The sequence below is a fragment of the Gossypium arboreum genome, chromosome 13, assembly GCF_025698485.1.
Source record: "Gossypium arboreum isolate Shixiya-1 chromosome 13, ASM2569848v2, whole genome shotgun sequence".
Classification (NCBI taxonomy): Eukaryota; Viridiplantae; Streptophyta; class Magnoliopsida; order Malvales; family Malvaceae; genus Gossypium; species Gossypium arboreum.
Genome location: NC_069082.1, coordinates 5657118 through 5679574, shown reverse-complemented (window position 1 = coordinate 5679574; position 22457 = coordinate 5657118). Strand labels below are relative to the sequence as shown.

General features: G+C 29.0%; 1 protein-coding gene across 3 annotated transcripts; it reads right to left on the bottom strand.

Annotated features, from left to right (window-relative positions):
• Positions 1 to 15385: 15385 nt before the first annotated feature.
• LOC108463432 (MADS-box protein SVP-like) lies at positions 15386 to 22127 on the bottom strand. 3 transcript variants are annotated; one of them, XM_053024379.1, is made up of 9 exons: positions 21830 to 22127; positions 21086 to 21347; positions 19363 to 19444; positions 18263 to 18324; positions 18081 to 18180; positions 17637 to 17678; positions 16420 to 16461; positions 16212 to 16330; positions 15386 to 15753 (listed from the first exon to the last, which is right to left on the bottom strand). In XM_053024379.1, exons 2-9 carry the CDS (start codon positions 21265 to 21267, stop codon positions 15735 to 15737), a joined length of 648 nt encoding a protein of 215 aa, XP_052880339.1. In that variant the 5' UTR covers positions 21268 to 21347; positions 21830 to 22127; the 3' UTR covers positions 15386 to 15734. The 3 variants fall into 3 exon arrangements, with proteins under 3 accessions (XP_052880339.1, XP_017618862.1, XP_052880340.1); XM_017763373.2 differs by having other exon boundaries at positions 21086 to 21297; positions 21830 to 22126; XM_053024380.1 differs by lacking the exon at positions 21830 to 22127 and adding an exon at positions 21580 to 21802 and having other exon boundaries at positions 21086 to 21297.
• Positions 22128 to 22457: the final 330 nt, after the last annotated feature.

Genomic DNA, 22457 nt, shown 5'->3' with positions numbered 1-22457 from the left:
GTAACGAGACTAACGCTTTCGGAAAGTACTAAATTCACGCGATTTTAAGCGCGTCGGATGTACGGCCACCTCTTGTATTTTACCGTCAAGAATGTAAGCCCAAATTCAAAAACTTAGATTTAATCAACTCCAAACTTTTATTATAAAATATCAACATTTCAAATCTCTCTCATTTAACACCCAAAAATCCAAAATTGATTACAATAAGGTGTTATAAGTTAAAATATATGTTTATACAAATTGAATTAAATTTTAGTTTTATTTAATTTATAATTAATTTTAATTTTTTATGTAAAAATAAATATTATATATATAAAATAATGAAAATAATTTAAAATTTTTATATAAAAATTAATATTTAAAAATTAAATCAAAATTTCAAATTTTGAAAACTAAAAAACCAAATTAAAGATCATAAATTAAATTCACAATTTATGCATAATACCATAACTAATAACATAATTTGACTTCTAAAAAATACCATATAAAAGTTATTAATTATTATTTTTATTTACTTGAAAAGTCAATTTTTAAAATATTTATTAGAAAACTTTTAAAACTTTATCGAATAATGTTCAAAATCTTAAAACAAAGGCCATTTGATCAAAATAAGTCCAAAACCCTAAACCATCACATTGAATTAAATTATCATGGATGATTCAAAAATCAAAACATTCAATTATAAAAAAATTATACTTATTAAAAATGATAACTGATTCACACACCTGTATTTTTTAATTATCTTAATCTGAATATACAAGTCAACCTAAGAATTCAAATCCATTTATTATCCGAGTATTAATATCTAAATCAATTAAATACTATTATATCATATATCCAATTCTTTAAAAAATCAATTTCAAAATTTTGAAACATTTTTCAAATATTCAAATGCAAAAATATAAATTCAAATCCATTAAAACTCTTTTTATATATATAAAATCAAAATTATAAACATTTTGTAACTAACAAATTTAGAAATTGAATCCAAATTGACATAGCTTATTTAAATAAGCAATGCAGTTTCAGACAATAAATATATAATATATCTATTCACATTTACTCTGAATCCACCATTAATAGTAATTTTAAATTCTAATCTATATATGCAATACCCGCATAAAAAATTCTAATATTTGCAATATTCAAATTCAAAAAGAATTAATATAATATCTATAAATATTTAAATTTACAAACCAAATTGTGATCCCTAGTATCACATTTTAATATATGTATCCAAGACATGAATGTTTAAAGAAAAAAAAAATCCCATAGACACTACAGCAAAACAGGTTAAAAACGCCGCTAAAACAATTTGCGACATTTTAATAAGCATCGAAATGTCGCTATATTTTGCAGCGTTTATGTAGGAAAACGCCATTAAAGAAAATGATCTTTAGCTGCGTTTATTGAAAAACACTACTAATTTTAGTAGATTTTACAAAACCATTTTAATTCATATAGAACCCGAATTTTCAACATAATTTCCTGTAACATCAAATCCATAAAAAAACTTCAAATCTAAATGATACTATCACAAAAGAAATATGTGTATGATCTAAATTAATAAATTAAATAACAAAATATATTATATTCAAAAGTTATATTGTTAAGATATTCTCACAATAAGAAAACAAAAGTCTAAGATGACAGATTCTCAATTTCAACAAGCATCTTCACCATATTCTCATGCACTGTGAATGGAGTTTGTCATATTTTCTTGTTGCCTCTGCTTCCCTCGCTGCTGCCTCCGCTTTAAGTTGTAACTGAAGTTCATCATATTTTCTTTAAGCCATGTGGTCTCTTAACCTCTAAACTTCAACTTGAGCCTGATTCGCCAAAGAAATGTATTGCTGCGAGCTGGATCCAAAATATTGGGTTGGGTTAACACAAAATCCTTGAAATCGAACTAGACCATACATTTCAGGACCTAAAACTTCAATAATAATTCGATTATCAATGTCGTCCAGATTAATAGAACTATCACTTGAAGCGATCGCTTCATACTTTACCCTTTTATCCTTTAGTTTCTCCTAATAAATCAATCAAGGAGTTAGAAACGAAATATATAATCAAACAAATGCAACATAACTTGACATTATTTGCATTACAAACGGCAAATTAAACCATTATAATTAAACATGATAAATATTTAAAATAATTTAAATTTTATTAAGTAAATATACCACAATTTCTGCAACTTCAGTAGTCATAGGAGATTCATCTTTCTTTCTATGTGTAATGTCAAAAAGCTGAAAGTGTCCAACTTTTTGGCCAGACGATAGTTCCTACAATATAGTAAGTAAAATATTATTTAGTAGAAAGTAATTAATATTTGACACAATTAATAAATTCAAAATACCTCGTCATTAGCTACACAAGTAAAACTTTTCGACCCAGTTGTGTGCGTGAATTTTTGTTTTTGCTTGTAGTTCCAACTCGTTCATGCTCCTACATTATGAAATGATTATTACATATATAGTAAATACTATAAACCGAAATAATTATAAGAGTTTGGAAGTACGTAATACCTCTCATTTCTTTGAATTACAAAATTTAACTGCATCTTCCCATTGGTACCTCAGTATTCCTGGCGGAACTTTTCGCAATTTCTCTTTGAGGCTTATATTTTTCTTAAAATATTCCTTCTTTAAAGTACTTTTATGGTCTCTCCATATATTTCCTAATGCCTTCTTCACATAATTATCCGAGATCTTTAAAGCAAATCTCTACTGCAAATAACACAAGTTTAGAAAGTAAATATAAATGAAACTTAAACCAAATTATTATAAGTTACATTCACATTATTACCTTAATATTATCGAAAACTTGATTTTTGTTTCTATAAGGCATATGGTGCCATGACTCTTAGTTGATTGGCAACAGCTTGGCATTTCATGCTATAATGCCCAAGTATCCTGCTAAAAGTCGAGCTTCTGATCCAATAGGCTGACCATGACTGTTTCTAGATGCTTTGACATGCTCCATAAAATTTAGATCGTATAAATCCTTTAATAGCTTACGTCTTCAAGTTTTGCACCTCCCACCACTTTCAGCTAAAAAAGGTATATGATAATATAAGAAATTTAAACAAAAATGAATAATAAAAGTCAACATGCATGTAAATTAAAGTTAACATTACTTTGAATTTCTACAGTTTCGTCAACTGTATTCGGAACATTCGAAGATCCAATAGCAGTCTGTTGTTCACTATTTGTTTCTTTTAAATTTGGAGGATTTTGAATACTGCATAGATCTCGCAATCTTCTTCTAGACATATTATCTGCAATGCACATAAAATAGTTGAAAATATTAGTAACTAATTACAATAATAATAGTACATATAAAATAGTTGAAATATTTAATAAGATCAAGATTTAAATTATAATATTACATATAATTAAAAAATTGTAAAATCTTACTATATCATTATTGGTAAATATCTTCATCCACATTCTGGGGAACCTATTGAAATTGTACACTAGTACCAGGGATAGTTTCATTTAAATTTTGGTCTGAAAAAGGCAAAGTTTCTGATCTTTCCTCGATGTCATCTCTACTTCCATTGCCCATGTCAAACAAGTCTCTAGGGGTGTTACGGAGTACAACGTACCAACCCTTATCAGTTGGATCTTTTGAGTAAAAAACTTGTTTGACTTGAGAAGAAAATACATACTGCTCGTCTATCAATTGTTGTCCAGTCTGAATTAATCGAGAGAAGTTCACCATTGTAAAACCAAATTGATCTTTTTTAATTCCGTGCGCAGTATTAACATCAGCCCAATCACATCGAAATAAGACAACCTTCCGTTTGTCATAGTAATCCAACTCAATAATGTCCGTAAGAAGTCTGTAATACTCCACATTTCCTTCAACAGGATTACTGTCCCTAACACTAGCATAACTTGTAATTGAAGAATTAGCAACTATTCCACAATTTTGAGTCCTCCTCAATCTTTCGTGAGATTTTGTATGAAACCTGAATCCATTAATGAAGAAGACAGTATATCTTTTTACTACTCTATTCAGACCTTGGGAAAGCCATTTAACTTCTTTATTGACGTCCTTTCCACTTCAAACCTATTGAATTGAAAGTAAATTGATTAATTATAATGTTATACAAAAACATTATTATTTGTCATTGAAAGCTTCAGTTATATTTCATTTTCCCTAACCATTCATGAAAAGATTCTGTGAATAACTTATGAATCTCTTGATGTTGTAATATTCGGGAGCGTGAACGAGATCTCAAGACTTGTTTGTACTCACTATGTTAAAAAAAGTGGATTATTTGGTTAGAAGATAAGCAAATTAAAAAGATGAATATTTATCAAATTCTAAAACTTACAAATTAAAAAGATGAATATTTATCAAATTCTAAAACTTACTTGCATAATAGTTCAATTGAATCGTGGTGAAAAAGAACATATCGATGTGTATGTACCCAAGATCTATCATCTAAGTGTGCAATTTCAGCTTTACCAATTGGTTGTCCATAACTTCGAAATAGATAAGTTTCAGCTAAGTAATGGTTAGTGAGCCTAACATTTTTACTTGGTCTATTCAGTCTTGTTTCAACATTTTCTAAATATCTAGAGCAGAAAGTCATACACTCCTCTGCTAAGTAACCTTCAGCAATTGATCCTTTTAGACAACGCTTATTATGACAATAAGACTACAATTTTCATAGGAACCTAAACACGATATACAACATTATCAAAAGTTGTAATTAAAGGTATATTCATGAATGAATGAAAACTTTGCAAATAAATTATCACCTCTCTATAGGATACATCCACCAATAGAAAACCGAATCGCCAATTTTTGTTTCGTGAGGGAGATGTATTAGCAAGTGCATCATAATAATGAAGAACGAAGGTGGAAAGATCTTCTCCAAGTTGCATAAAGTCAAGGTGGATCGATCTTGTACTTTCTCAAGATATTCAACAACCAAAACTTTGCCACAAATAACTTTCATTATATTGGATAGTTCAATTATACAAAATGTCACCTTTTTTTTATATACAACACCGTAAAGCAACTGACAGTAAATCTTGCATCAAGATGTGATAATCATGTGATTTTAGGGAAAATAGTCTTCGATCTTTAAGACTCACAAATCGAGATATATTTGATGCATACACATCTGAGACATTTATATCCTTCAATACCGTGCAGAACACTTCTTTTTCTTTCTTCGAAATTGCAAAAATAGAATGTGGCAACCGAGATTTTCCATTTGGAAGTAATTAGGGATGAAGAACAAGCTTAATTCCCATGTCAACTAGATCAAATCGACTCTGAAGATTGTCTTTCAATTTTCTATTGACATTCAGAATTATCCTGATGATATTCTCGCAAACATTCTTTTTAATATGCATGACATCAAGATTGTGTTGCAAAATGTGATGCTCCCAATAAGGCAACTAAAAAAATACTTCTTTTTTTCCACAAGTTCGCCTCATTAGGATAATCCTCTTCATCAGATTCATTATCACTCTGCCGGTCAACATCGCCAACGTACGCCTCCCTTGGTCTTCTCTTTGTTTGCGTGTTAGGTAGTTGATTCATCTTTCTATAACTGAAATTGATATCTTTTAACATGCACAAGATTTCAGATCCAATGGTATGCTCAGGAGCTTCTTTGAACTCTTCAGTATATCAAATAGAGTCCTCTAAAATCTAAATCTATGATTTCCATCTAACCACTGATGATAACCTATATAAAAGAACTTCTTCCCATTATATAACCACTTCGAACATGTTTGCACAGCACAACAAGGACAAGCATAACGTCCTTTGGTACTTCAACCAGATAAATTGGCATAAGCCGAGAAATTATTAATAGTCTACAACAAAGTTGCACGTAAATAAAAGTTCTCCTTTCTCAAGACATCATATATTTCAACACCCGCCCATAATTGTTTCAACTCTTCAATAAGTGGTTGCATATAAATGTCAATATCATTCCCGATACTTTTCTCTTTCAAGGATAATCATAGATAAGATAAAATAAGATTTCTTCATGCAAATCCACAGAGGAAAATTGTAAGGAACAAGCACTACAGGACAAGTACTATACAAAGTACTCATGATTTTAAAAGGATTAAATCCATCAGATGCTAGCCCAAGCCTCACATTCCAAGGATCAATTGCAAAGCTTGGAAATTTATTGTGAAATGATTTCCAAGATAAAGAATCCGCAAGATGCCTTAATAATCCATTATCGGTTCATTGATCATGATGTCACCTCATAGACTCGGTTGTTTTTGACGACATGAAAAGCCTTTGAAGCCTTGGTATTCGTGGAAAAGATCACAAAATATTTATTGGCTTCTTTCTTGACTGTGTCCCACCTTTATCCTCATTCACATCTTCTGCATTCCTATTCATCCAAAGATATTTACTACATGTAACACCCCCAACTCGTATCCCTTGCCGGAATCGGGTTACGGAGTATTGCTGGAGTTTACAGATCAAAGAGACAGAAATTTTATCATTTTATATAACATAACATTCATGTTAGAAACCAATCAAACTCATACATACTGTCCTTTATTCGAGCCCCCGAGACCCAAAATGCACGTTAGAAATAAGTCGGACTAATTCGGAAACTCAGGAAAATTTTCGGAATACATTAAAAATTTTCAAAGCTGTAGGGGTCACACGGCCAAACCATACGCCCGTGTGCTAGGCCGTGTGAACATACTGACTTGCAAACCTTTACAAGCCACAGGGGACATACACGGCCGTGTCACCAGACCATGTGTTACACACGACTGAGACATACGCCCGTGTCTCTGACCGTGTAGATAAAAATAGGCTATTTTATAAGCCATTTTTCTCACCCAATTTGGTGTCAACCTACAATCAACATTGTGTATATAGAAAATTCATATTATAGCATCTAAAATCAATCCCTAAACATGTAGTATATTCACATAAAATCAATACGCCCTTAGGTATCTTAAATGACCAATACAATTATTTTTAACCATATATACCATGTAACCAAGTAATCAACTAACTTTTATGTCTAATCGCATTAATACATAACAAGTAAATCATTTACTAAAACTTACCATTTGGTAATAGTTGTACCACTTATTCAATAGCATAAAATACATATACACTTATTATAACATAGTAACAAATCAGACCAAGTTATAAAACATACCTCATATGCATTTTCAACTACTATTTTGTCTTTCATTATTTCACACATCAACATTATAAGGCAAATTAAGCACATACTAAAATACCAAAACACAAACCAAATATATGACTAATCTCAACAAAACACATATAGACCAACATTTAACCAAAATAACCTATACATGTCATTATAACCAAAATCAAAACATTCAAAAGTACAGATAAAACTGATAGAACCGATGGATAGTGTGATATAACTCTAACAAGCTTCCAACCCAATCAAGCTTGCGATAATCTGTGAAATAAAGGAGAAACAACTATGTAAGCAATGAATGCTTAGTAAGCTCATACAAACTTTAAACATAATATTCCAATTCAATAATAAACTTTATATATTAAATATAAAGCTATACCAATGCCTCAAGATTTATCAACTACATAACCACCAGCTCATAAATGAGTAAGTCTATCAACATCATATATATATTCATTTCTAATTTAATAGGATTTTATAAACATTATACACCATCATTAACCTTTTCATAAAACTACGAATAACTTCCTTTACTTATTTTCCATTCTATTTATTAAACATAAACTTAAATGACAACATCAATTAACTAATTAATATATTTATTCATAACATAGGTAAGTTCAACCGTAACATACGTAATTTCTCATATATATAAATAAATTAATCAACTCATCAATCCCTTTTTCATCATATCACATTTCAGTTATGAACTTATCGTTTCATTTGTATAAAACTAGACATAAGTATATACATCAATCATAATTTCAAGCTTGACATAAGCCTAATCACCATCATCAATACACAAGTTAGTACATTTATGTATATAACTCATTTTCATATTTCAAATCACTATCCCATTTTCAATTCTCATGTAATATCATCCAATATCAATCATAGTACCGTTTTATTTAATTACCCCTATTAACACGACTCGGACTCAGATGAATACACGAATCCAACCAAATACACCAGTTTGGCACCTAGTGCCTCATCAGATAATTTGAAGTAGTAAATTGACACCCACTGTTTCATCGGTTAAACTGAATTAAGTTGGCACCTAATGCCTCATTGAATAAATCCAAAGTAATAAATTGACACCCAGTGTCTCATCGACTTGAAGTTGAAGAAATCCCTGAACTCTTTCAATCCCATGGCATGCCATCTATATCCGACTCAGCCCAATACAGTTAATAGGGTTCCAATTCATTTTTCAAATACAACTAATATTCATTTCAATTCAAATAATCAATACATTCAATATATATATATATATATATATATATATATATATCAATTTCAATCCATTCAATCAACTTGAATTCAATTCAATAACAAAGTGTCAAATACTTAAATTACACATGCTAACATCTTTTATTTGATTAACAATGTCTCAATTCACACAATTGCTATATAAATAGCTATTCACATATCAAACCACAATTGTTTATACATTGACATTAGCCATTCAATACTCAATTCATGAGTACATAACTCATGTATCTCATTTAGTCACAACATATCTCATTTTCATTTATGTTCGGGTCAATTTTCAATAATTAACAAATCTTTCAAATTCATTTAACAATTTACCTTATCAAGATTTTTCATACGAAAAACGACTTACGGATAAGAGTACATTATCAACAGAAGCTCATAGAGCTAGTCCATCAGAACACACCAACAGAAGCTCATGAGAGTTGAACAGAAGCTCATGAGAGTTGATCCACCCAAATCACTCCAAACAGAAAGTAAAACACGAGAGTTCGCAACAGATTTTGAACCCCGGTTTACTTAGGTAATATTCCGATGTCTCCCTCCAATACCACCATACACCAATTTATGAATGTACTCAAATCCCGCGTTTAGTCCAAACTGAGTATTAAATTCGATAATATATTTCCAATAATAATTCAATTCCAACAATAGAACATATATATATAATATCCATCACAAAATAACATTCACTTTAGTTAAAATTATACTGAATACAGTTCATACGAACTTACCATGCTGAACTGTAGAAATACCAAGATTCAGGGGCATTTTGGTAATTTTCTATTTCCTTCGATTTTCCACCCATCTTCATCTAAATTAATAATTTCATTCAATTTATTAATTTAAATAATAAAAAATTAATTTCATGCAATTTGGTCATTTTTGAATTTTTTACAAAATTACCCCTAAAATTTTACTTTTATTCAATTTAGTCCATGATCCCAAATCATGCAAATTAACAATTTTTAATGCAAACACATGCTAGCCACATATTTATGACATTCAATACAGCCCATTTTTGTAATAATTTCAGAAAAACCCTTGTATTTTTACCATTTTAACAAATTAGCCCCTAATCGAAAAATTTATCAAAATTACTTAATAAAATACTTTTAAATATCAACCAACATATCAAATTCATCATTTAATAAATAAAATAATATAGATTCATTAATGGAAATATTTAAAATCTTTAACAAAATCAAAAACTAGAATAAGATTTAATTGGACCTAATTGTAACAATCTCAAAAACATAAAAATTACAAGAAATGGGTAAAAATTGAACTCACATAAATCAAAATTGAAGAAAAACCTCAAGGAGCTCTCCCATGTCTGTTTTTGAACCGAAAATTGGGAGAAGAATAAAGAATTGCCTAGAAACTTTCTAATTTCACTTTTATTTAATTTTAATTTTAATTTAATTGCAATTTTCCATTAATGGCTTTATTTTATTATTTTTTTCATGTTATGCCGCCTCATCTTTTCATTTGGGCATAATTTCTATTTAGTTCCTTATTTATTTATTAATCGAGCCATTTAGTCACTTTATTATTATAATTAGCAAGTTTTGGACCTTTTTCAGTTTAGTCTTTTTTAATTAATTAACTATCGAAACGTTAAAATTTTTCAACGAAACTTTAATACTACCTTAATGACACTCCGTGAATATTTATAAAAATATTTACGGCTCAGTTTATAGAAACGAGGTCCCGATGCCTCATTTTCAAAAACCACTTGAATTAGGGTTTTATCACTCGAATCTAATAATTCATTATAAGACATAAATTACTAATTCAAAATTTTTTTTAAACTATATTTGACTCGTAAATATTAAATAATAAAATTTAAAAGCTTACTCGCCGGATTTGGTGGCCTCGAACCACTATTTTATATATCACTGAAAATCGAGCTGTTACACCGTAAACATGACAAGACTGTTGGTTTTTTCGATCACCCCAATACAACATGCAGCCATTTGGGTAACTATGAATTTTTTCGTACCTAAGGCCTAAATCTTTTATCGGTTTCTTCATATTTTTTACAAATTAGGAATTTTTGCAAATGGAAATATATCTCTCAAAAACTCTAATAGCAGTGTAAAAGAGTTTTCGATCCGCCCTCCCAAACATTTTAAGTGAAAAAGACAAATGAAGAAGGACAGTTTTGAAAATTTCGATCCCTCATAAAGTTCTTTATTCATTACATTAAGTAACTTGTAGAACTTCGCCGCTTCTCCATTTGGCTTTTCATCAGGTGCACTTCTTCCCGTTTCAGTAAAAACATTTCCACCAATATCACAATCATTTGATGTAATAATTTCAGGTGGAAACGATTGCAAACCATGACTGTGCATATTAAATGCATCCCACAACATACCTTCCGTGTCATCTTCTCTAACAGACTGATGGTAAGGATTATGAAGATAAGCCAGATTAATCGTTGAAGAGGTTTTACGAGGTGTATATTCTCCATCAAAAAAAATTTTTTTATACCCCTGAATAAAGCCATCAATAATTAGATTCGTAGACAACTTCACGAATATGCCAATTAATGTTGCCACACTTTTTACACGGGTAAAGAATCATTTTCTCTTGGCTTGCATTTTGAAATGCAAAATTTAGAAAATTTTGTACTCCATTTCGATAATTGTTGCTTACCCTTGACAAATCCATCCAACTCTTATCCATTTCGTAGTTCTTGAAGTCTAAAGTTGACAATAAACTACGATTACTTAAGTGTTCTGAATAAATCTAATTCATGTTTATAATATGATTACTTAAGTGACCTAAATAGATACAAGTCAAATTTCAATTCTAATTTTTATATTATGCTCAAATTTATATCTCAATGTTTATAATATGATTAATTAATCTTAATTTTTATTCCGTAAATTTAAGGCTTTAAATAAATAGTTTATTAGTTGGATATTTGTTTATTTATATTTGTTTGTTAAGATGAATAAATTAACATTAATAAAAATTTAAAATTTGTTTATTAAATTAACCTAATATAAATGAAACATATCCAAACTAATTATCTTCATGCTAGTAATATCACAATGAGATATGTAAGATATTATGCCTTAATTCAAATCACTAACATGGATTTATCTCAAAAAATGTTGTATTAGATTACAACATGTAAGTAATCTGAAGTACTTACAAATTCAGTTAAGGAGAGCTTAAAATGGAGTTGTTTGATTAGGCAATTCAAATGAGCCTATTCAAGTACTTCTTTTGTAGGGATCTAATTCACTCTTTCAATAAAAACATAATAAATAAATGATAAGATAAATTATTGTATTTATCTATGTGTATTTCATGTTATTTTTAATTTTTTTAAAATTTTAATTATTTATTGACGTGATATATAAGACAAATATTGTCATATTAACATGAAATATACATGGAACTTAAAACAATTTAACTCTTTTTAAAAAATTAATAGCAAAATTTAGTTTTTAAAAAATAAAGGTCAAATTGATAAGAGAATATAAATATTAATAACTAAATTTGTTATTATATTAAAAGTTAAGATGATTATTTTGAGAAACACTTTGAATACAATGTCGTTGTAATGTGATTATGTAATAGTATTATTTTTTTTATTCATTGTTAAATAAAATCAAATATATCTATACCTAAATAAATAAATAAAATGTGCATTAAAAGGCTCATACTTTAGGATTTTAATTTTATACTTAAAAAATAAATGGTCATACTTATTATATTAATACTTTGTTCCATCGTTAATACTAATTAAAACCCAACCATTTATATATATTTTAGAAGCAAATTATTATAAATTCAATAAACATATGATATATATTAAGCAATTTTTCCGAAAAAATATTTAACAAATTTTAAGCAAAATTTGATAAAATAGTAATTTTTTAAAAAATATTTAACCCTTATTTTTTCCAATTTCGAAATAAAACTCAAAATTTGTGAAAATAGAAGAATGATTTATGGAAGCATTTTATATGGAAGCATTAGTCTCCCAATAAAACGAGATTTATGTACTAATGGAACAATATTAACTTTTAACTTTAGAGAAGACCAATTATTGGCAATCGTTGGTAATTGTTATACCCTATAAAGACCATGCCAAGAGACCCTCGCAAAGAAAAACAATACTTAATAAGGAAGGCCATCAGATCTTAAACAAATTTCCTAAGAAGACCAGCACTTGTGTTCATCATTTCCTAATACCAACCCCTCAACACAAAATTATGCCTTGACTGGTTACATAAAATCAACTTAGACACCCATAAATCTAATCAACCATGACCCTATTTTAAATTTAACCTCAACACAAAACTATGTACAGGATCTACAATGAGAATTAATCTGTAAATGAAAATTTGAATAGTTAAAGATGTTTTGTAGGAGAATGAACACCAGAATGAAACTGAGCTGCTTGTAGTCCTCCTCCAGGAATTTGGTCTGAGAGAAGCATAACATAAAGTTTGGCAAATAAAAGCTTCACTTCACATGCTACTTAAAGAATATATATTTCTGCGTGTCAAATAACAAGTTTATTTCCTCACCTTAATGTCTGACAATCTTAATGGTCCATCTGCTCCAACTTTATTTCTTTGGTCCGTTGACCAACTGTTTGTAGCCTTATTTTGCTGATTGTTAGCTGTAAACAAAAATCATGGCCAATCATTTATTGCGTGCTTTTAAAAACAAAAACAGAAACCATGCATAAATAGGCATAGCAAGAAAGCAAATAAGGACATTACAACCTCTTTTACATGACAGTTCACTGTTCAATAAAATAAAATATCATGTTAAAGGCAAATAAGGACATTTCAAATAAGGACAGAAAGCATATGCATCAATACCATTAAAGACTGAAACTAAGCTCTTTCTATGACAGTTTACTTTTCAATTCATTCATACTAATAAACTTTTCAATTCATTGTATAAAACAAACAATAGGTTGTATAAACTAGTATACTTTTCAATTGATTGTATAAAACAAACAGAAACTAAACTCTTTCTAAGACAATTTACTGCAAATTAATCCATATACCAATCCATTCCTCAATATCTAACAGTCATATTTTATCCAGGTGAGATATTTAGAACCCCGACTCTTGCTCCAATCTATTAAATTTAAATAGATTAATCAACAAATACACAAAAGAATGCATGAATAGATTAAAAGATTTAATTTATAAAAAGACAGAAGAAAAGAAAAGAACAAAAACAAAGAGTGCATAGATAAGAGCAAAATTATGAACAGTGTCTTTAAATTTCTCCTCATCAAGGAATTGAAGTATAAGGAACACAAGTTATCTACTAAGTACAACCCAATCCAAAAGTACTCATTATAATTGAGACTAAAAACAATAAGATTCATGGAGTTTAATAAGATTTTTTAGTTTAAATTCAAAGTCAAAACCCTTAGATTCAGAATTCAACAAATTGATTCTTCTTTAAAATTTTTAATTTATTTTGACTTTGATAATATGGATATGAATTAAGTAACTTGGAGCGAACTCGTAAATAAATTTAAAAAAAAAATTACAATTCCAACTCGTAAAGTTCAACAACCCAATAACTTATCCGAAAAAAAAAGATATAAAAAAATATAGAATGAAATTAAAAATTACCAGATTAATTGCATAGATCGGGAGAAATTTTTGAAGAAAGTGAACGGCAGGTCATTTTATTGGAGAAAGCAAAGCGAAGCAAAGAGAAAAGGGTTAGGATTTGAAAAAAGAGAAAATAAATTAAGAAACAAACAAAATGAAAAACATAAAAACTTACACAGCGATGCAGCAGAGGACTGTTGACGGCGATGTGGTAAACTATCGACAGCGATGCAACAGACGGTCGGGGAAAATATAAGGGATTTGGGGATTTTTTATTTGAGGAAAAAACTAATTTGGGGAAAAAACTAGAGGTTGGGGAAAAAAACTAGAGGTGTGCATGGGCCGGGTCGAGCTGGGTTCAGGCCGGGCCCAACTAAAAATTTAGGCCCGTTTGCTATGCCCAGGCCTAGCCCAGCTTGAAAAATGGGCCTAAAATTTTGCTCAAGCCTGGCCCGAATAAAAATGTTAAAACCGAGCCTTACCCGGCCTGCCCATATTAATTTTTATATTATTTTATATAATTTAAAATATATATAAACCATCCAAAATACTAAAAACATCAAATAAATATTTCTCAACAAATTGAAAATAAATTTAAAAAATATATATACTTAAATTAATAATAAAATAAGTTTTATACAATATTCAAACAATAACAACAAAATAATAGCAACATAATAGTAAAATAGTAGCAAAATAAGAAAAAATAATAATAAGAAAATAATATTAAAAAAATATTTTTTGTCATTTAGTGAATTCGGGCATGGCTAAGCCCAAGCCGAAATTGTCTTACCCGAGGCCCGGCCTATTTTTTAAATGGGCCTATATTTTTGTCCAAATCCTCTCACATTTCGAGCGGGCCTTCGGGTCAGGTCGAGTGGCCTGACCAATGCACACCTCTAGAAAAAACTAAGGGATTTGGGGAAAATTTTAGGGGAAAAAGATAAGGGATTTAGGGAAACTAATTTAGGAATAAAACTAAGGGTAGCAAAAATGGCTCCGTTTCGTCAAAATTAAAAGGATATTTTGCGGCATTTTTCTCATAAATGCCACTATTACTTTACCTTTGCGGTGTTAATGAGAAAAGCACCGTTAATACTTTATCTTTTGCGATTTTTTTCTCATAAATGCTGCTATTGCTTTATTTATTGCAGCGTTTTTCAGTTAGCGTCACTAATGTATAACATTTGTGGCATTTTGAACCAAACGCCACTAAAAACACCGCTAAAAGCTTAATTTCCTGTAGTGAAAGCTTAACCACAAGGATTAAGGTCCTGAACAAACATTTTTCTAAAATATTATATAATCAATCTGGTTTGCAGCTTTTTCTTTTTTCAAATAATTGTAAATCCAATAACGTTAATTTATATACACTTCGCTGTATGATGCAAATTTAGACCACAAAATGGGCTCTCGTCACATGAATTATACACCGAATTTATTGTAATGGAGGTTTTCCGGAAACAAATTACCAACTCATGATGAACAAACTTTATTATCTGCCATAAGTTGGTTATAAATACATACTCATACATGCGTATACACCAGCCACATTCTATATATTTACTGATACACACACGCCATTGAAGATAATAAAATCATGCATGGTGATGATGATGATGACTTTTCGACACCATCCCCTCTATCCTTTCAAGTTTCAACAGTCAGTTAGGGTAAGGTAACCTGCAACAAGCATTCAAACATGCACTCAGCCAAGAAAAACACACGTACCCACTCCAACCCTGATCTATGATACCAACAAACAACAATTCTGACACTTCGTCTATAACTTCATAGGTAATTAAGCAGCTCCAATCTTTTTTGCTTTTTAAAAAATAAGTATAAAGGGCTCCCATTACTTGTGCTATTGCTATTTGCTAGCACTATAGCATATGCTAGGTCTAGTTCTAGTTTTAGTCCCTTGTGTTCTTTAGTTTAATTTGGGATAATTTAGTTTACTACTTTTATAATGTCATTAATTTGTTATTATTAAAGTGATTACGTGGATATAAAAAAAAAGATTTAAACGTACTATGTAAATTTGAACTTCCTAAAATCAATGTCATTATTATAACATTAACAAACATTAAGGCTTTCACTATTGATGTATTTGTATGTGTGGATGTTAACAAGACACTCACCCCAGTCTAAGAGAAATGTCAGAGCTATAGCTTCTCCATGCATGGCCGTTGCACTCTGATGGCTGGCCTAGGCCTTGCTGAGCCACAGTTGGTTGGACCACATGAGGTGAATTCCCCATCTATACCAAAATCAACTTTGCTGTCAAATGAAAATGAAAAACCAGGAAACTATAGGAAAAGTTTTCCAGATGATACAATATACACTTACTTTCTCTTTCAATTGCTGGTTTTCTTCCATCAGTTCTACTTCCTTCAAGTTCAACATGGATAAATAATAATAATTTGTAAGTGCTAAAGATCATTTCAGCAGCAAAGAGAAGAAATAAATATATGGAATAAAGTATGGTTTAATTATGAATAAGTTAATTCCTTTATTTTAAATTTTTACAATTTAATAATAGTGTTTTATGAAAATTAAAAGTTAATTATTGTTAACAAATACATGAATTTGAGCTACTGAGTCGCTATTCTGTTACATATTCTTTGTATATAAATTACTACACTGCTGATTTTTAAGTTAATGATTTATAAAAAGTTTAACAATATTATCTAATCTGATAATTTTTTTAATTTTTGTAAAATACAACAATCAAATTATAATAAGCTTCTCAATATTCATAAAAAGAAGGATGAAATACAGTGTCTAAGGAAAACATTGTTCCCTTTCTCAAGTTCCATATCTTTTCTGTTAAAGAATTTTCACTCAATGTTAACTGCAGTAGGTGAGAATGTCGAATATGAATCTATACTTAATATAGGTATGTTTATATACAAATATTTTTAAAATTATTCATACATAAAACAATTATACCTTATAAGTATCTATATTCAAATATTTATCAAAACGGACAAGTATGATATGAAAAATAAAGTGTTTATTAAACAAACAAGATTAACAAATAGGTCAATTTATGATTTTGATCTTTATATTTTAGATTTGACATGATTAGGTTATTCTATTTTTATTATGCTATTAGTCAATTCAAATAGTGAACATTATTATTTATCTAATTAAAATGTCAACATTGATTATTTCCTAAAATCACACCTTCCAACATAAAAAAAAATATGTAAAAATGATAAATTTGAAAGAATGCTTTTAGAACAAAATTCATCTCCATATTTTACTCGGAATGGTTAATGATATTAATTTTCTAAATTAACTAACAACTTTATAAAGTTAGAAGGGTTAAATTATGCCTAATTAAAGTAAAAATAAAAACTAAATTTCAATTTGAACATAATAGTAGAGACCAAACTATAATTTGACCTAAAAATCTTCGTTCCAGAGATTAAGCAGCGAACTTGTCTGTTACAGTTACATAATATCATCAGATACTCTAATTTATTCATTTTACTATGGAACTTATATATATTGTATATCATACAGAGTATCAACTATTGCAAGTTAGCTACTTCTATTACCTTCCTTTTAAGGATGCTGATTTCTTTGAAAAATAGTTCATCCTGAAACAGAAAAAAGTAATCATCATTAGTTAAATTACAATCTGCAAAAGCTTCCAATGGAAGCTACAAACTGAGGGTGTAAATAAGAATAAAAAAGGATAGGGTAACATTTAATTTTTAAATTTGTTAACTTTTCCTTCTTTAATTTTTTTTATCCATATTAGTCTTTAATCTTGGCAACTTTTTTAATCTTGTACTATTTTTAGCTGATTGATGTGGCACAATATTAAAGTGTCATGTTATCATGTCTAAAACTTGAAAACATTGTAAGTTCTAAGATTAATGTGAACAAAAAGAAATTTTGGGACTAAAAGTTGAAAAAACGTTACGAACTACAAAAATTAAATATTGTTTTATCCCACTTAAAAAAAATAATCTGGGGTGAGTTGAGGCATCAAAAACCTTTGTTTGAGTGACTCGGTTAAGGCCTCCTTCAAGTAATTTCTCTAGATGTTTTAATTCTTCAAGATCTAACCCTTGAAGCTCCTCTCCTCTCAGCTGTCTATCAATGAAAAGGATAGCACAACATCATCATGTTATATAAAACTCATACAACAAAACAGCTATAATGTTCATATTTTTACCTCAGCTCTTTGGTCTTTTCTGCTATTTCCTTGCCCAACATGGCACATGTGCTACTTTGAAGCTAAAACAAGAAGAAAAAGAGCTGATTCTTAGCATAAAATGGTTTTCATCTTCCAAGCACATGAAGGTAAGACGATTTTGTTTTAAGCTATTTCATGGGACACCAATTTTAAGTTGGAAACGTGCTGCTGAGAGTTGCATTTTGAGGGCCTTAAATTTTTAGTCACTGAACTTTAGCAAGATGACCTCACATTAAAGTGTAAGTAACAGGTACAAATAAGTTTTTGTTCAACACAGATATATTACATCTTTTTAAATGTTTTTCATGCATTCAAAGGTTCATATAGGGTTCTAAATGAACTGAGGCAGAATAAATAAATCTCTATTTATGTTTATTTGTTTATTTTAAATTTATTCGTGTTTGTTAAAAACTTTAACATTATATTCGTGTTCGTTTATTTAAAATGGTATATTCAATTTCATCCGTTTAAGTTAAATAAATTTATTCGTGAACATTAAATATAGTAATAAATATGTTTATGAACATATAATGCATGTTCACAAATAATGTTCATGAATAATAATAAATAAAATAAATAACTACATATTCTTTTAGATGTAAATTAATCAAGTATAAATTTTAATTATTATTTTATATATAAATAATAATGTTTTAATTATATAATAATAGAACAATAAATGAGTTTCAAATGTGTTTTAAACAGTTTCATAAATGAACATAAACAAACTTGTATATGAATATAAATAATCAAAACAAGTTTTATTCGTGTTCGATTTGTTTAACAAACAAGCCTCAAATATTCATATCTAAATTTGTATTGATTATAAATATTTCAAGAAAAATAATCATACCTTAAGAAATTTAAAGTTTAAGAAGTTAATATTGCAGGTTTCACACAACATCACAACATTGAATACCCTAGTCAAGATTCAAACGGTGCTGGTTTGGATAATGCATGCATGCAAACATATATATATATATATATATATATATATTACATGGGAAACTTAAAACAAAGGTCAAATATCAATAATACAAACAATAAGAGAAGGATGAAAAGATGTTCAAAGTTCCAACCTGAAGCTCAAGGGTTGAAATTGGATCCAATCGATCGATCCTTTCTGACTGCAGATTTCTCCTTTCAATCACCTGCCTTGTACTAGGATATAGCAAAAGAATTTGATATATTGCAAAGCAAAATAGGGTTATTCAAGGAGCAATTTCTAAGTATTTATAAACCATATACATATAGCATATAATAATATAGGGCATGACCCAGTCAGGCTTTCTAGGTTTCCATGCCAGTAGTAAATTATAATTACATTTATTTTTAATAAAATTATTATATCATAACCCAAACAAACACACACAACAAGCCAAAGACTTGAAGCCTGTAAGAGATCGCCAAGTAAAAGAATAACAAGCAAAACAAGAGAAAACCATCATAGACAAAGCTCAACAAGCAACATGTTAAAGAAACATTCTTAAAATACACAAAAATCCATTATGAACAGTTGCTTAATTAGTTTATGGAGAGGCTAACACTGATTATTTATAGAAGAACCTATCAATTTGCATGTATCAATTCTGGTGAAGTATATGTAGTTGTTGTATATATAGACTATATGTGCATAATAGCAAAGCTATGCTCATTATCCACTTAAATTAGATACTTGCATTAATTTTTTTTTATTCAGTAGAAACCTTAGTGTTAAATAAATATTAAAGCTTTTCTTTTAACTGGCAAAATGAAAAATAGTATTCTTATCAAATAAACCAACAAGGCACAGGTTATTGATTTAACTGATGACCAATCCAATTAGTTTTTCCAATCAATTATTTAAAATGTCAAATCAAAAACATTATTACTATCAATTCAGAAAACTTTTTGAGAACTCCGACTATTTCTCCACAGGTTTAAACCACTATGTTTAGAAATTTAATTATTTGTCTTTTCAAATGTAAACATTATTACTACATTATTACTATGTTATGAGTTTCTCCATAGCATTTCATCATTATTGGTAGTATTATTTTCGGAATTAAGTGTACGGGTAAATGTTTAATATAAGAATATTTAAAATTTTAATTTTTATATATTTTGAGAGTATTTCGAAGATTAATTTTTATATTCATATTTTAATATACATCAAAACGTAAATGATAAACACAAATATTTAAAAAATTAAAGAATCATAACAACATAAAAAACTTGTATTCTATATTTTATGAGGTAGAAAGATATTCATATTGGGATTTCATGCTGAATGATAAAATAAAATTACCTGAAAAATAAAGTATCAGTGTTGTCTTCTACTTACATTAACAAAAGATACATGGAAATGATCACCATTTATCTAGACAGAAGCTTAGTCATAAAATATGGATTCAACAAATATAAAACTTTCATGAGAAAACTATTGACTTAGAGGTTTAAATAGCAATTACGAATTTAATCTTTTATTGCATCCATTTATTATGATCATAACTATAACAAATATTATGACAATCAATTACAAAATATCGAAGAAAACTAGCAATTACAATATAAATATAAGATCCTAGTACATTCAGTCATTATTAATTTATACTTTTTAGCGCAACTTTCTTGATTCTAAAGATCTTCACCCAATGCAATTATATATTTTTCTCTCTACCTCCCACAGACCTACACACTATAATATGTACCAGCAAAGCAGACTCCTAGGTAAAACCAGTAAAAAATAGAGCAAATTTCCAAGCATGAACATTACATATAATATGTTATATGCAGAGAAAGACTGAATTAATTTAATTTTACCTGGTACTGGAGTATTCAAAGAGCTTCCCAGCATTTGAAAACACTAAGAGAGCTATCTCAGCATCACATAGAGTTGAAAGCTCATGAGCTTTCTTGAAAAGCCCTCTTCTCCTCTTGGAGAAAGTCACCTGCCTAGCCGCCGTGTTGTCGATCTTCTTGATCTGAATCTTCTGCCTCGTCATTTCGCTTCCTGGGTTCGAATTTATCGAGACCTTTCGAACAAATTCGAACCCAAAGTGAGATATTTAGTTAAAAAGGATCTCTACAAAATCCCCTCCAATTTGATATTTAAATTAACATATGTGTGTGTTATTCAAAAGAAAATAAAAACAACAGCACATAGAAACTAAAAAGAAAATTCAATCAAAACAAAAAATCCTACATTAACCCTTAAAGAACATCACATAAAAACACAAAACAGAAAATGGGTTTTGAGTTTATTAACAAGAAATCAAACGAGGAAAAAAACCCAAAAAAAAAAAGGTATTTCTCACCACAAAATCAAGCTAAATACAAGGCAGAAAGCAAGTGTTAAGAACTGAGATAAGGGAAAATGGTCAGTGATATAAAAGGAAAAGGGATTTCCAAATTAAGCTAGCATATTCAAATAACTTTATAAGTAAAAATAATAAAATATAAAACCCTAGATGGGGAAAAGAGATAGGACTAGAAAGGAAATAAAGCATAGAGTGGCCAAAAGGGGGAAAACAAAAAAAGAACTGAAAGAAAGGAATCAAAACCTACCAATCCAAGCTCATTTAGCAATGAAAATGGAAGCAAAGAACAAGTGGGATTGGGCAGAATTTTTCTGAGTTTAACCTATATATCTGCCTTTTATGAGTGGCGACACTAAACACAAAGAGTCACAGACAAAAGCCACCAATTGTTTCCAGAGAGAGAGAATATGGGAAAAGAAAAGAAAGGCAAAGAAAACAGAAGCAGAAGTAAAGATATGGAAAGATTCCATTTTTATGTGCTAAATAAGGTCTGAATTTTTTATTTTATCGAAATTTGATGTTTATATTTGAGACAAATTGATAAATAGGTCAAATTGAATAATATTGTTAAACAAAATTATAAAGAATAATTAGCAGAGATTACCCATTCAAATTAATGTGTTTGCAAAAGTTGTATCAACTTTTAAAATTTCCTCAAATATAATAATCAAATTATCACAAATTTAAATAAATGATTTAGCTTTTTAGTTTTCCTAAAATTAAACCTAAGAAGAATGAAACAAACAATAACTAAATTAATATTTTTCTTTAAGGTCAAATTCTATTGGAGGTCCATGTATAATATATTTTATTTTAATTTTATTGTTTTTGGTTTTTGTACTTAATTTTCAATTTTGTTAATTTCTTTAGGGTAG